This window comes from Notolepis coatsorum (assembly GCF_963971535.1).
Source record: "Notolepis coatsorum genome assembly, contig: SCAFFOLD_3307, whole genome shotgun sequence".
In the NCBI taxonomy this organism is placed as follows: domain Eukaryota; kingdom Metazoa; phylum Chordata; class Actinopteri; order Aulopiformes; family Paralepididae; genus Notolepis; species Notolepis coatsorum.
The window spans coordinates 3751-18184 of record NW_028171419.1 but is presented as its reverse complement, the minus strand read 5'-3'; the positions used below and the strand labels follow the sequence as shown (position 1 = coordinate 18184).

General features: G+C 46.5%; 1 protein-coding gene across 1 annotated transcript; it reads right to left on the bottom strand.

The window, feature by feature from the left end:
* Window positions 1-681: 681 nt before the first annotated feature.
* On the bottom strand, window positions 682-9399 carry LOC311248267 (uncharacterized protein; the record flags this gene model as incomplete). Its single annotated transcript, XM_084339180.1, has 3 exons — window positions 9319-9399; window positions 1226-2030; window positions 682-1191 (listed from the first exon to the last, which is right to left on the bottom strand). Coding segments are annotated over exons 2-3 (1287 nt in total), but the record flags the coding sequence as incomplete, so codon positions are not given.
* Between the last annotated feature and the right edge of the window lie 5035 nt (window positions 9400-14434).

Here is a 14434-nt window from a genome sequence, read left to right as displayed (position 1 = left end):
GGAATCGCGGACGGAATCGCGGAATTGAGCAATAAAAATGGAATCAACTATTAAAAAAAAAAAAGAAAAAAAAAATTACTTTTTTTTTTTTTATGTTGTGGGACTTGTACAGCACTTTGTTCAACTTTGTCAGTGCTGTAAAGTTTAAACCTTTTTAAATCTTAGACAAACAAAACACTTTGCTTCCATGAAATATTGTAAGCCGTCATTTGAGGCTTTATAAAAGCAGCACAATGAACACAAATCTGTCAGTGCCGAGTCCGACCTAATCTTAAATAACAAACAGCATTGCTTGTTGTAATTAACAAAGAGAGGCAGAGTTGATTTTGCAAAAATATATATACTTTTTTTTTTTTTTTTAATAATCGAATTTTATTTTCATATTTGAATCCCATGCCCATCGAACGAAGCTTCGAAGCTTCAAAGTATTTAAGACAGCCCTATTAAATGGACTGTTATATCTTATTAAATTGTGGACATTTATTCATTCCCACTTATTAGACACTATTTCTGATGGTAAAATGAGCGTACAAAGCAAAATACAGAATTCTGAAATATTAAAACGGAAAAAACGGAATTTGGAAAAAAATTAAATGGAATTTGGAAAAAAATTAAACGGATTTCATATGGCTCTAACAGAGAGACACGGCGGTCTCCGCGTCGCGCCTCACTCACGCTCACCTGGCCGGCGCTCCCTCCGTTCTCCACGCACACCAGGTCGTCGTCCTCCTCCTCCTCCTCCTCCTCCTCCATGTTGTAGTTCTCGTCATCGCTCAGCTCGATGATCTCCCCGGCCAGCTGCCTCCACTGCTCCTCCTCCTCCGTCACCTCCGTCACCTCCATGATCCCTCCGTCGTCCCCCTGCAGGGCGAGGTCCCGCCGCTCCGTCTCCCCCCCCCCCACGTCCTCCTCCTCCCCCCCCCCGAACACCACCAGCCGGCCGCCGTCGTCGCCGGCGACCTCCACCAACACGCCGCCCTCCACCGCGCCCACCCGGAGGCTGCCCAGCGGGTCCCCGGGGGCCTCCTCGCCCCCCCCCTCGGGGAAGGAGGAGCAGGGGTCGGAGGAGGAGGGCGGAGGAGGGTCGCTCCCCGACGTGTCGTCCTCGCAGACCGCCGTCTGCCCGTCGTCGTTCCCGCAGCAGCTCCCCCCCCGGCCCCCCGCCTCCTTCTCCCCCTCCACCTCCTCCATCTTCAGCTGCAGCACGGGGGGGGGGGGCCGGGACCCTGCCGTCGGGCCCCTGATGACCCAGGAGGCCGTGCTCTCCGGCCAGCTGCTCGTCCATCATCTGCCCGTAGCCCAGGTGAGACTGGACGTCCTCCGCCTTGAGCTCCAGGGAGGACAGGGCCAGCGGGACGGCGTGGGCGTGGGCGTGGGGGGCGTCGCGGTGGTGGTGCGGCCTGGGCGTCCGGGCCCGCAGGAGGGGCGAGGGCGCGGCGGCGGGGGTGGGCGTGGCCGAGGGCCCGGCGGAGGAGGACAGCGAGGAGCAGGAGGCGGCGGACGAGGAGCACACCGAGGGGGCCATCATGTCGGAGGAGGAGGGGTCCAGGCCCAGGTGGTCCCCCCCCCCCCCGGCGGGGCCGTTGGACGACTTGTTGTTGCAGTCCGTGGCCAGGGAGCCGCCCCCCCGCAGGTCGGGGAAGGTGGCGTGGCAGGCCCTCACCAGCTCGCCCACGCCCAGCCGGTCGGCCAGCTCGTACAGCACGCCCACGTCGATCAGGTCGATCAGGAGCTCGCCCGTGTAGATGAACGTCAGCACCCGCTCGAAGTTGGCCGGCGACACGAAGTCCAGGGAGTAGGTGGCGGTGGGCTGCGGCGGCGCCCCCCGGGCGAACAGCGTGCGGAAGTGTGAGCCGGCGCAGGCCAGTACGGCCCGGTGCGCCGTGAAGGAGCGTCCGCCCGCCTGCAGCAGCACGTCGCAGTAGAGGCGCGACAGCCGGCAGCGGTTGAGCTCGGACAGGAGGCCGGCGGCGTGGCCGGGGGCCTGGAGCCGGATCCTCATCTCTGCTGCAGCGCCTCCTGCTGGTCCACTGGGAGACGAGACGAGACACAACACTCTGGTGAACTCTGAACTCTGTTAGCCTTATTATTAGTGTTGTCAAAAATATCGAAAAATCGATACATATCGATTCTGAATATTTTTAAAACGGTTTCAATACTCATTTCCCCGAAATATCGATATTTATTACATGGCGTTTTTACATTCGCCGAAATGCTTGCTTGCGATTGGTCAATGGCGCTCGTCAGAGGTCCGATATTACTCGATAACGGACCTCTGCCGAACAATAATGACCGCTGTGCGCAGCTGTTCGCAATCAAGGCCACTGACATCAGTGCAGCCAATCAGACACACCTGCCGGCTGCACTGACAGCGGAGTGTGTGCGACGATGACAGCGGAGCCAGAACAGAACTGCGTCTGCATTTGATCTCGTCTTGTCGATGGTGTAAAATTAATTGGGTATATTGTTAGTAAGTTAGCCATGTAATAAGTGGGATAATGTATAGCTATTAAGGCTGAGCCCGAACCCTGTTTTTAGGGTTCGAACGTTCGCCAGGGTTTATCGAACAAACGTTCGTTTTTTTAAATTTGTTTATAAATTTTTTTTCATTTTTTTTAATAATAATTTTTTTTTTATTGTATTATTATAGATCCTACGGAGGGCGGCATTGCATAGTCTATTGGTGAAAAACATGTTGTTTACAGTGGTGGCTGTTCATGTAAACATGTAATTAAACAAAGCACTCAGAAGAAAATAAACAAGCTACTGAATCAAAGTATGATAAACAATAGCCCTTGCAGTCACGTAAGGGGCTAGATAAACAAATGCATTAGTTTTGTGGCATTAACGTTATATAGTTAGTGTTACACGTTCAATAACAGGTATTCACTCTTGGTCGACGGGGAGGGGAGAGGGGAGCCGGGAGGAGAGGCGCACGCTCCTCAACAGACCCGTCCACCGTCTACCTCGGAACGGCCGGGCTCGGGCTCCCAACACGCCTGCCGCCCGTCCGCCCTACCACCGTTCCGAGGTAGACGGTGGACGGGTCTGTCCACCGTGCGCCTGCTGTTGTTTCCAACGCAACCACCTCCCGCCATGAAGCTCGCGCTCCGTGGCCGAAAAAGGATGGTATTCATTAATGATCCTTCTGCAGGTTCACCTACGGAAACCTTGTTACCGATTACTTCCTCGGCGGGGAGCTAACTACGGCTCCCCGGTAGCTACGGTAAGTCTGTTGAGGCTTGCCGATTGGTGGTAACAGCAGAGGCGGGTGCAAGCGGTGTGACGTAATTGGCAGAATCGCCTGTCAATCAAAATAGAGCTCTGGTTGAGAAATAGTATCCCGCTGCAGCCCGGCAGACCATACTGGTTGAGCCGAGCGCCTCGCATTCACATCACCTCAACCCCGTGCGCATCCTTTATTTTTTTTTCACCGAACGTTCGAACCTATTAATTACAGTCCGAATGTCAGCGTAACGAACAAACGTTCGAACGTTCGAACGTTCGAACGTTCGGGCTCAGCCTTAATAGCTATACACGATCATTGTCGCAAAATAATTGACCTTCACTGACGTTTAGAACACCTCGGCGAGGCGCCTCGGTGTTCTAAACTCTGTGTCGGTCAATTATTTTGCGACAATGACCTCGTAGCTATACATTATCCCTTACTTAACTATTCATAAACAATAAAAATATATATATATTTTTTTTGGTATAAGGAAGTTGCATTGTTCATTTCAATACCTGTAATACTAGGTAATAGTACAGTAGTCCACACACACACATGTGCATTCAGTTAAGTTGGAATATGACTGTAATACAAACAGTTCAGTTTGTCAGGTACATGCAACACAGATTACAGTGTTGACATCTGTCTGCTTGAGAAAATACCATGTTCTGCAATAAAAATGATTGAAGTGAGATGAACAGTTATTTTTAAATGTGTGATCTAAAGATAAACAAAGCCGGGTTTTATGTCTTTATAGCTATGCTGCCAGGCTGGTCCGCGACCCTCCGTGCTGCGATCACCAGCGGGGAGAATATGCTCATGCGAGCGGCATCACTGAGCTCTGGTGACGGTCTTATTGGGGCTTATGCCGAGAAGCAGTAACACAACATTGCAACTGTTGTGTTACTGCTTTCTGACCGAATTAGTCATTCATTTGTAGCTATAAAGACATATTCATAATCCAACATATGTGTAAAGAAACAACATATTCCGATTGGAAGGACTCCCATCTCCTCCTTCCTGCTCGCGTCACACAGGGCTGAGCTGTGCCGAGGTGCCGCACCCCTCGCACGGCTTTGCTCTCACTCGAGTGAGGAGGAGCGGAAGACCGCTGGTTCTCCAACATACAGCGGTGTGCTCTTCAGAATGTACCGGGAGAAACGTTTACTGTACCCCGCAGACATAATAAGCATATAAGCAGTGCTTACTAACGTTATTAGTTACGCTATTTCTGACCGAATTAGTCATTAATTTGTCTAGCACAGTCTCTAACAGTGTAACAGTAAGAAGCATTTTGGATAAAAGTATTCTGTACTTCTGTATGACAACAATGTATGCCTTTCAAATGTTAAATGATAAATGATTAAATGATACACAGCGAAATCTACGCTCTCTCATCCTGCTTTCGCCAACGGCAGCGCGCTTGCCGCTGCCGCGGGGGCGTGCCACGGCGTGTCACGTGGCCGTTGCGGCCAATCAGGCCAACCCCGGAAATCAAATCCGTTGCGGAAGTGGTACACGCCACCCGGTCCCGCGAACACATCACTCCTGTCCTCCACTCCCTCCACTGGCTCACGATCAAACACAGCATAAACTTTAAAACACTACTCCTCACCTTCAAAGCCCTCCACAGCCTGGCCCCCCCCTACCTGACTGATCTCCTTCTTCCCTACCGCCCCACCCGTTCCCTCCGGTCCTCCTCCACTGCCTCCCTCACTGTCCCGACATCCAAGCTTAAAAACGTTGGTGATCTGGCCTTCTCACGCACTGCACCCCGACTCTGGAACTCCCTCCCCCAGTCCATCAGAGACTCCCCTACACTCTCCACCTTCAAAAAGCTCGCCTCAAAACCCACCTGTTCTCCCTTGCCTTCAACCCCCCCCACCCTTAAACCCCCCCTCCCCTCCAACCTGATTGATGTCTGTCTCCAGTCTTTTTTGTGCTTTCATGCTGTCTCCCCTGTTCCCCCCATGGTCTCATGTTCCTTTTGTTTTTGTTTCTTTGTTGTTTCTTTGTTTTTGTTTCTTTGCTTTCGTTTCTTTGTTTGTACTCTTGCTCCCGACTACTGTCAGCGACTTCGGGTTACTGAGAAGCGCTATATAAATTAAATGAATTATTATTATTATAATTGGCAGTGTTAGGGGGTGGGAAGCTGATGGGTGGGGATCGGACGTTGTGGACAGCGACTCCTACAGGTCGGTTGGTGCGCCTGCGCAAGTTGCCTCGACGGGCTTCACAGATCAACAAGTATCACACAATAGATCCACAATACAAAATAAAATAGAACACCATAATAGCCACAATTTTACTACACCAACAGACTTTCCCCAATGAAGATAAGGAACGACTCCCTGTAAGCTGTAAGAAGAAAAAAAACTCAGATGGGCAATTCAAAGGACCACTGTATATAATAATAATGCACACCCTGTAACTCTGTCATATATACTCCACACATATTCACATATTATACTGTATACTACTACAATGCACTTTACTGCTCACCACTCTAGTCAGATGCCAACTTAATTGCGTTGTACTCTGTATACTTGTGCAATGACAATCAAATTACTCTTAATAATTGAATCCAATAGAACATAAATAACAGAATGAAATAGAACAGGACGGGATATAATAACCACCTGTGGCGCGCAACTGTGAATAGTGAACATTTCACACCACATGACGTGAATAGACCGAAACAAAACAGCGGAAGACTGTCCTACTGGAGAAAGATGCATGGAGGAGGAGAAAGATGGAGGAGGAGGAGAAAGATGGAGGAGGAGGAGAAAGATGGAGGAGGAGAAAGATGAATGGAGAAAGATGAATGGAGGAGAAGAAAGATGGATGGAGGAGGAGAAAGATGGAGGAGAAAGATGGAGGAGAAAGATGGATGGAGAAAGATGGATGGAGGAGAAAGATGCATGGAGGAGAAAGATGCATGGAGGAGAAAGATGGAGGAGGAGAAAGATGGAGGAGAAAGATGGATGGAGGAGGAGAAAGATGGATGGAGGAGAAAGGAGGAGGAGAAAGATGGATGGAGGAGAAAGATGAGGAGGAGAAAGATGGATGGAGGAGAAGAAAGATGGAGGGAGGAGAAAGATGGATGGAGGAGAAGAAAGATGGATGGAGGAGGAGAAAGATGGAGGGAGGAGAAAGATGGATGGAGGAGAAGAAAGATGCATGGAGGAGGAGAAAGATGGATGGAGGAGGAGAAAGATGCATGGAGGAGGAGAAAGATGAACGGAGGAGAAAGATGAATGGAGGAGGAGAAAGATGGAGGAGGAGAAAGATGGACGGAGGAGGAGAAAGATGGACGGAGGAGGAGAAAGATGGAGGGAGGAGAAAGATGAATGGAGGAGCAGAAAGATGCATGGAGGAGAAAGATGGGAGGAGAAAGATGAATGGAGGAGGAGAAAGATGAATGGAAGAGGAGAAAGATGCATGGAGGAGGAGAAAGATGAACGGAGGAGAAAGATGAATGGAGGAGGAGAAAGATGAATGGAGGAGGAGAAAGATGGAGGAGGAGAAAGATGGATGGAGAAGGAGAAAGATGGATGGAGGAGGAGAAAGATGGAGGAGGAGAAAGATGGAGGAGGAGGAGAAAGATGGATGGAGGAGGAGAAAGATGGAGGAGAAATATGAATGGAGGAGGAGAAAGATGGATGGAGGAGGAGAAAGATGAATGGAGGAGGAGAAAGATGCATGGAGGAGGAGAAAGATGCATGGAGGAGGAGAAAGAAGATGAATGGAGGAGGAGAAAGATGCATGGAGGAGGAGAAAGATGGAGGAGGAGAAAGATGCATGGAGGAGGAGAAAGATGGAGGAGGAGAAAGATGAATGGAGGAGAAAGATGGATGGAGGAGAAAGAGGATGGAGGAGGAGAAAGATGAACGGAGGAGAAAGATGGAGGAGGAGAAAGATGAACGGAGGAGAAAGATGCATGGAGGAGAAAGATGAATGGAGGAGGAGAAAGGTGGATGGAGGAGGAGAAAGATGAATGGAGGAGGAGAAAGATGGATGGAGGAGGAGAAAGATGAATGGAGGAGGAGAAAGATGCATGGAGGAGGAGAAAGATGCATGGAGGAGAAAGATGGATGGAGGAGGAGAAAGATGGAGGAGGAGAAAGATGAATGGAGGAGAAAGATGGATGGAGGAGGAGAAAGATGGAGGAGGAGGAGAAAGATGGAGGAGAAAGATGAATGGAGGAGAAAGATGGAGGAGAAATATGAATGGAGGAGAAAGATGGAGGAGAAAGATGGATGGAGGAGAAGAAAGATGGAGGGAGGAGAAGAAAGATGGAGGGAGGAGGAGAAAGATGGAGGGAGGAGAAAGATGGAGGAGGAGGAAGATGGATGGAGGAGAAGAAAGATGAATGGAGGAGGAGAAAGATGGAGGGAGGAGGAGAAAGATGGAGGGAGGAGGAGAAAGATGGAGGGAGGAGGAGAAAGATGGAGGGAGGAGGAGAAAGATGGATGAAGGAGGAAAAAGATGGATGGAGGAGAAAGGAGGAGGAGAAAGATGGATGGAGGAGAAAGATGGAGGAGGAGAAAGATGGATGGAGGAGAAGAAAGATGGAGGGAGGAGAAAGATGGATGGAGGAGAAGAAAGATGGATGGAGGAGGAGAAAGATGGAGGGAGGAGAAAGATGGAGGAGGAGAAAGATGGATGGAGAAGAAAGATGCATGGAGGAGGAGAAAGATGGATGGAGGAGGAGACAGATGGATGGAGGAGGAGACAGATGGAGGAGGAGAAAGATGGATGGAGGAGGAGAAAGATGAATGGAGGAGAAAGTCGCATGGAGGAGGAGAAAGATGGAGGAGAAAGATGGAGGAGAAAGATGGAGGAGAAAGATGGATGGAGGAGAAAGATGGAGGAGGAGAAAGATGCATGGAGGAGAAAGATGGAGGAGGAGAAAGATGCATGGAGGAGAAAGATGGAGGAGGAGAAAGATGCATGGAGGAGAAAGATGGAGGAGAAAGATGGAGGAGGAGGAGAAAGATGGAGGAGGAGAAAGATGCATGGAGGAGAAAGATGGAGGAGGAGAAAGATGCATGGAGGAGAAAGATGGAGGAGAAAGATGGATGGAGGAGGAGAAAGATGGATGGAGGAGGAGAAAGATGTGAGGAGGAGAAGAAAGATGCACAGAGGAGAAAGATGGATGGAGGAGGAGAAAGATGTGAGGAGGAGAAGAAAGATGCTGGCTGATCTGCAGCATCGATGCTCGTGGAACTTTCCTGCCATCGCGTATAATTTAAAGACAGTTAGTTGTCTGGAGGAGTGGCAAGAAGAAACAAGACCGAATGTGTTGAACAGCGTCACGTCAGATGTATTTCTTGTATAGCCCAAAAAAAAATCACAACAAGTTGCCTCGACGCTTCACACAGATCAACAAGTATCACACAATAGATCCACAATAAAAAATTTAATAAAACACCATAATAGCCACAATTTTTACTACACCAACAACAGACTTTCCACAATGAAGATATTAAGGAACGACTCCCTGTAAGATGGAAGAAAAAAAACTCAGATGAGCAATTCAAAGGGGGTCCCCCATCAAGGTGTCGGTGATGGGGGACCCTGATGTAAACAAGACCAAAGTCTTTCTCTGGTCTGCACCCCATTAACAATTGTGTGTATTGAGCCGTACTGTATTGTACCCATTCTGCAATCTGTTAATAAAGTTTTCAATCAATCAATCAATCATCCCCCATCAAGGTGTTGCTATGGATGATAGGAGGATCGATAAATAGAACAAGCAAATAATTGGTTCTATGTATAATGTGTCTTAAATACTCATGTGTTTATAAGACTGATTTAAAGTACAAAATAAAAAATAAAAGCAATCAAGCTCTTAGTGTTAAACCTGAAACCACCAACAGTGTGTTGTTGAGATTCTCTGCACGACTAGTTCCATGTTGAACACGGAGGAGCTGAACCATAACACCGTTAGCTTAGCAGGCTAGTAAAAGACACGTTAACGCTATGGGAACATAACGGTGGGTTTATTTATCCGTCCCTTTTCGACACCAAAGAACCCGTCTTCGCCGAGCCGTCGTGTTGATAATGTATGTTCTATTGTTGCTTACCCATAGAAGACTTTTTTTTTGGCAAGCACTTCTCTTTTTTCCTTTTTTTTTCTTTTCTTGTGAGCTTCACACACTGCTCGTCGCAGGCTAGTGACGTGGACAACATGGAGATTTTTTAAAGTGGTTTAGTGCCCCCCCCAGAGGCCGGATGTCGCACTGCAAGAATCCATGATTTCAGCCTCTCTAAATTAAACTGGTAAAATACCTGTGAATGAATGAATGAATGAAAACTTTATTTAACAGATTGCAGAATGGGTACAATACAGTACGGCTCAATACATACAATTGTTAAGGGGATGCAGACCTGAGAAAGACGTTTGTCTTGTTTCCATCAGGGTCCCCCATTTTCAATTCATATAGACATTTATGACATACATAACATACATGACATTTATGGCATAGGGACATATAGGTATTTAGTACTGATACATTTGTGACATAGGCGGTATTCAAATATACAGTACTGTTACCCCTAGATCCTGACAGAGTATATACATATGATGGGGAGGGGACTGTACATTAGGAGGGGGTGGGTGGGTGGGAGGGGAATATACATACGGCGGGGAGGGAATATATACATGCGGTGGGGAGGAGACTGTCTATTAGGAGGTGGTGGGGGTTTTGGGCATTTACGGTGGCCAGTTTCGAATTGCAGCCTCCCGTAGGTGCTCTTTAAGGGCGGTTTTGAATGTGGGCAGGGATTCACATTCCTTTACAGCTTTGGGTAGGGCGTTCCACATTGTTGTGGCATATCTTCTTGCATCATAATTGTTGCCTATGTATCACATTCACATTCCCAACTCCGTATGACAAAATGTACACGGGGGTCAGACATTTTGTTAAGGTGTGACCACGATCACAACACGAGAGGGAGCTCCACAAATCATGTTAAACCCAGATTCGGCTCAAACAAGGGACTAAACACGTTTAGCAATTATGCCACATCAATGTGGAACGCCCTACTTAAAGCTGTAAAGGAATGTGAATCACTACCCACTTTCCAAACCACTCTCAAAGAACACCTATGGGAGACTGCAATTCGAAACTGGCCCCTGTAAATGTCCTAACACAACCCCCTCCAATGTACAGTAAATTACCAAGTATGGTCTTGTCAATATTGCAATGTACAGTTTTGTTTGTACAGTTGTACAGTGTCCCCCACCCACCCCTCCTACCCAACCTCCCCCCCCCACTCCTACCCAACCTCCCCCCCACCAACCCAACCACCTCCAATGTACAGTCCCCCCCCCCCCCACCTACCCAACCTCCTCCGATGTACAGTTTCTACGTCAAATGTATATACTTTTTCTTCTGGACTCTTTCTGTATCACAAACAGTACTGTATTTGCAAATCTGGTATGTCATAAATGTATAGATGTAGCAGTACTGTCTATCTGTATGTCATATATGTTACGATTAATTGAAAATGGGGGACCCTGATGTAAACAAGACGAAAGTCTTTCTCTGGTCTGCATCCCCTTAACAATTGTATGTATTGAGCTGTACTGTACTGTACCCATTCTGCAATCTGTTAATAAAGTTTTAAATCAATCAATCAATATCTAAATAGCAAATATGACTTTCCAACTATCATAAACAAGTTCGGCAATTTGGGAAAATGACATTCACACATAATCTTTCACCCCACAAGACAGTCTTGTGGATGACAGTGGGGCCCCATAATTATAAATATGACCTTCGGGAATACAATAGCATTTATTGGGCTATCCCCAAATCTCGAATTAATTGAACAAAAAATACAATTAAATATCATGAAGTTTAAATATCTTTATCGATGCTAGAAAGAGAAGCTTTCTTGACAAAAAACAAAGCATTCTCTTTTTACACTTCTTGCCCCATAACCCTTAAAGGTGCACTGTGGGTACTGTATGTAGTTCTGGGAGTGACATTTGAAACTCAAAGAAGTAATCCATATTATATTCACAACTGAATAAACAAACTGTCCTCAGAGGAAGATTTGTTCTCTGGAACTCTGTTTGAGGGCAGAGAGCCGTCTGGAACGTGACCACGATTCTAAAGCATAAAAGAAGGATCTTCTAAGCTTATGTTTGGTTCAGTGGTTCAAAAGGATTTTGTTTCGATTTATAACGGCAGAAGAGTAATTCTAAAAAAAATGACCTGTACAGTGAAGATATTGCAATATTGCAAGCTCTGCAAACATAAACAACTGTATCTCCCCAAACTGCACAGTGCTCGTTTACGTCGAATCAGTTTTCTTAACCCTTTTGCACTATGGTGATGTAATTTATAGGCATGCTGCGGCATTAACCCTTAAACCTCTGGACTCTGTCTGTATATCCCTCAGCTCTTGGATGTATTACTGGTGACATGTATGATGTGCACCATTGTGTCCTGTGTGACAGGGTGGGTTGGCCTGGTATTTGTTTATTTGTAAAGCCCTTATTGGTAAGCAACCTTTTTATATCTCTTCACTGTTATAATGGAATATTGGAACCTATTCGACTCAATCTAATGACTGGATGGTTCTCAGGGTCCAGTATGTTCTGATCTGACTGGATGGTTCTTAGGGTCCAGTATGTTCTGATCTAATGACTGGATGGTTCTCAGGGTCCAGTATGTTCTGATCTAATGACTGGGTGGTTCTTAGGGTCCAGTATGTTCTGATCTAATGACTGGATGGTTCTTAAGGTCCAGTATGTTCTGATCTAATGACTGGATGGTTCTTATGGTCCAGTATGTTCTGATCTAATGACTGGATGGTTCTTATGGTCCAGTATGTTCTGATCTAATGACTGGATGGTTCTTAAAGTCCAGTATGTTCTGATCTAATGACTGGATGGTTCTTAGGGTCCAGTATGTTCTGATCTAATGACTGGATGGTTCTCAGGGTCCAGTATGTTCTGATCTAATGACTGGATGGTTCTTAGGGTCCAGTATGTTCTGATCTAATGACTGGATGGTTCTTAGGGTCCAGTATGTTCTGATCTAATGACTGGATGGTTCTTAGGGTCCAGTATGTTCTGATCTAATGACTGGATGGTTCTTAGGGTTCCTCCAGTATGTTCTGATCTAATGACTGGATGGTTCTTAGGGTCCAGTATGTTCTGATCTGACTGGATGGTTCTTAGGGTCCAGTATGTTCTGATCTAATGACTGGATGGTTCTTAGGGTCCAGTATGTTCTGATCTAATGACTGGATGGTTCTTAGGGTTCCTCCAGTATGTTCTGATCTAATGACTGGATGGTTCTTAGGGTCCAGTATGTTCTGATCTGACTGGATGGTTCTTAGGGTCCAGTATGTTCTGATCTAATGACTGGATGGTTCTTAAGGTCCAGTATGTTCTGATCTAATGACTGGATGGTTCTTAAGGTCCAGTATGTTCTGATCTAATGACTGGATGGTTCTTAAGGTCCAGTATGTTCTGATCTAATGACTGGATGGTTCTTAAGGTCCAGTATGTTCTGATCTAATGACTGGGTGGTTCTTAGGGTCCAGTATGTTCTGATCTAATGACTGGATGGTTCTTAGGGTCCAGTGTGTTCTGATCTAATGACTGGATGGTTCTTAGGGTCCAGTATGTTCTGATCTAATGACTGGATGGTTCTTATGGTCCAGTATGTTCTGATCTAATGACTGGATGGTTCTTATGGTCCAGTATGTTCTGATCTAATGACTGGATGGTTCTTAGGGTCCAGTATGTTCTGATCTAATGACTGGATGGTTCTTAGGGTCCAGTATGTTCTGATCTAATGACTGGATGGTTCTTAGGGTCCAGTATGTTCTGATCTAATGACTGGATGGTTCTTAGGGTCCAGTATGTTCTGATCTAATGACTGGATGGTTCTTAGGGTCCAGTATGTTCTGATCTAATGACTGGATGGTTCTTAGGGTCCAGTATGTTCTGATCTAATGACTGGATGGTTCTTAGGGTTCCTCCAGTAGGTTCTGATATGAAGCCTCTAACTCTTGGAATGTCCTCCTCTCTCTGAAGTTGGAGGTTCTCTCTTCCCTTGGAATGTTTAAGCGTCTTATTTCTGACCATTGTGTGAATGAATGAATGAATGAAAACTTTATTTAACAGAATGGGTACAATACAGTACGGCTCAATACACACAATTGTTAACACTTTGGGTGCCGGGAACCGTCTTTAGACGTCTTTGCTGGCCATGCTAAAGTTGCCGGAGGACGCGTTACGTCGTCCTTATATCAATATTTCAAAAATCTGCGATCGGATTCATATGTCCCCTCCGCTGGCCTGAGATCCACCAGCAGGACCCACTGAGCTCTCTGGCGGTTCAGGAGCGCCATCTGGTGGCCGATCGGCGCAATCGCCAAACAGGATGTGCCATAGAGGTTGTGCTAGACGTCCGTAGTACTTCCGGGCGCTCGCTATAGGTCATGGGACTCTGGCTCGTCACGCTACACAGTGATCGATTGGCAATAACTCGATAAACAACATGATTTGGACATATATACCATTATACAAGCTGGAGATGGACCGGGTAAAAATATATCCCATAATGATAAGATTTCTACTCTACGATGATCGCCCAACGGCGCGCGGAGACTGGGGTGAGTTTCAGCGTGTAACGTTACCGTCTTCGATACTAACTGCTATTATCAACATTTGACCCACATTAGATGATTGGTATAACGCTGCCCACGGAATTATAAACGCCCCCTAGCCCATCCGGTCAACATCAGATGACGTGTAGTAACTTCTAGAAGTACGTCTAGTTGGAATTTTTTATATCGCGCTGATTGCCATCAAACTGTATTTCATCATCAATATAATGCATTTGGGGCTATATATCACGTTCTGGAGAAAGCTGCAGAAAGAGATGAAAACATACTTATACATTAGACCATACTTTACTATGAATATGTGAATGAAAAAGTTTAACGTTGCTACACAATGAACAATACATATAGGATTTTGAATGGGCCCTAATAATGGCAATGTAGCAATAGAATTTAAAAAGTTATAGCCCTGCAAAGAAGGGGACTTTCTCCATAGACAAATAGCGCTGGCAATCTATGGTATATCATGAATTTAACCTTAGGCAGCCAAAGTGTTAAGGGGATGCAGACCAGAGAAAGACTTTCGTCTTGTTTACATCAGGGTCCCCCATT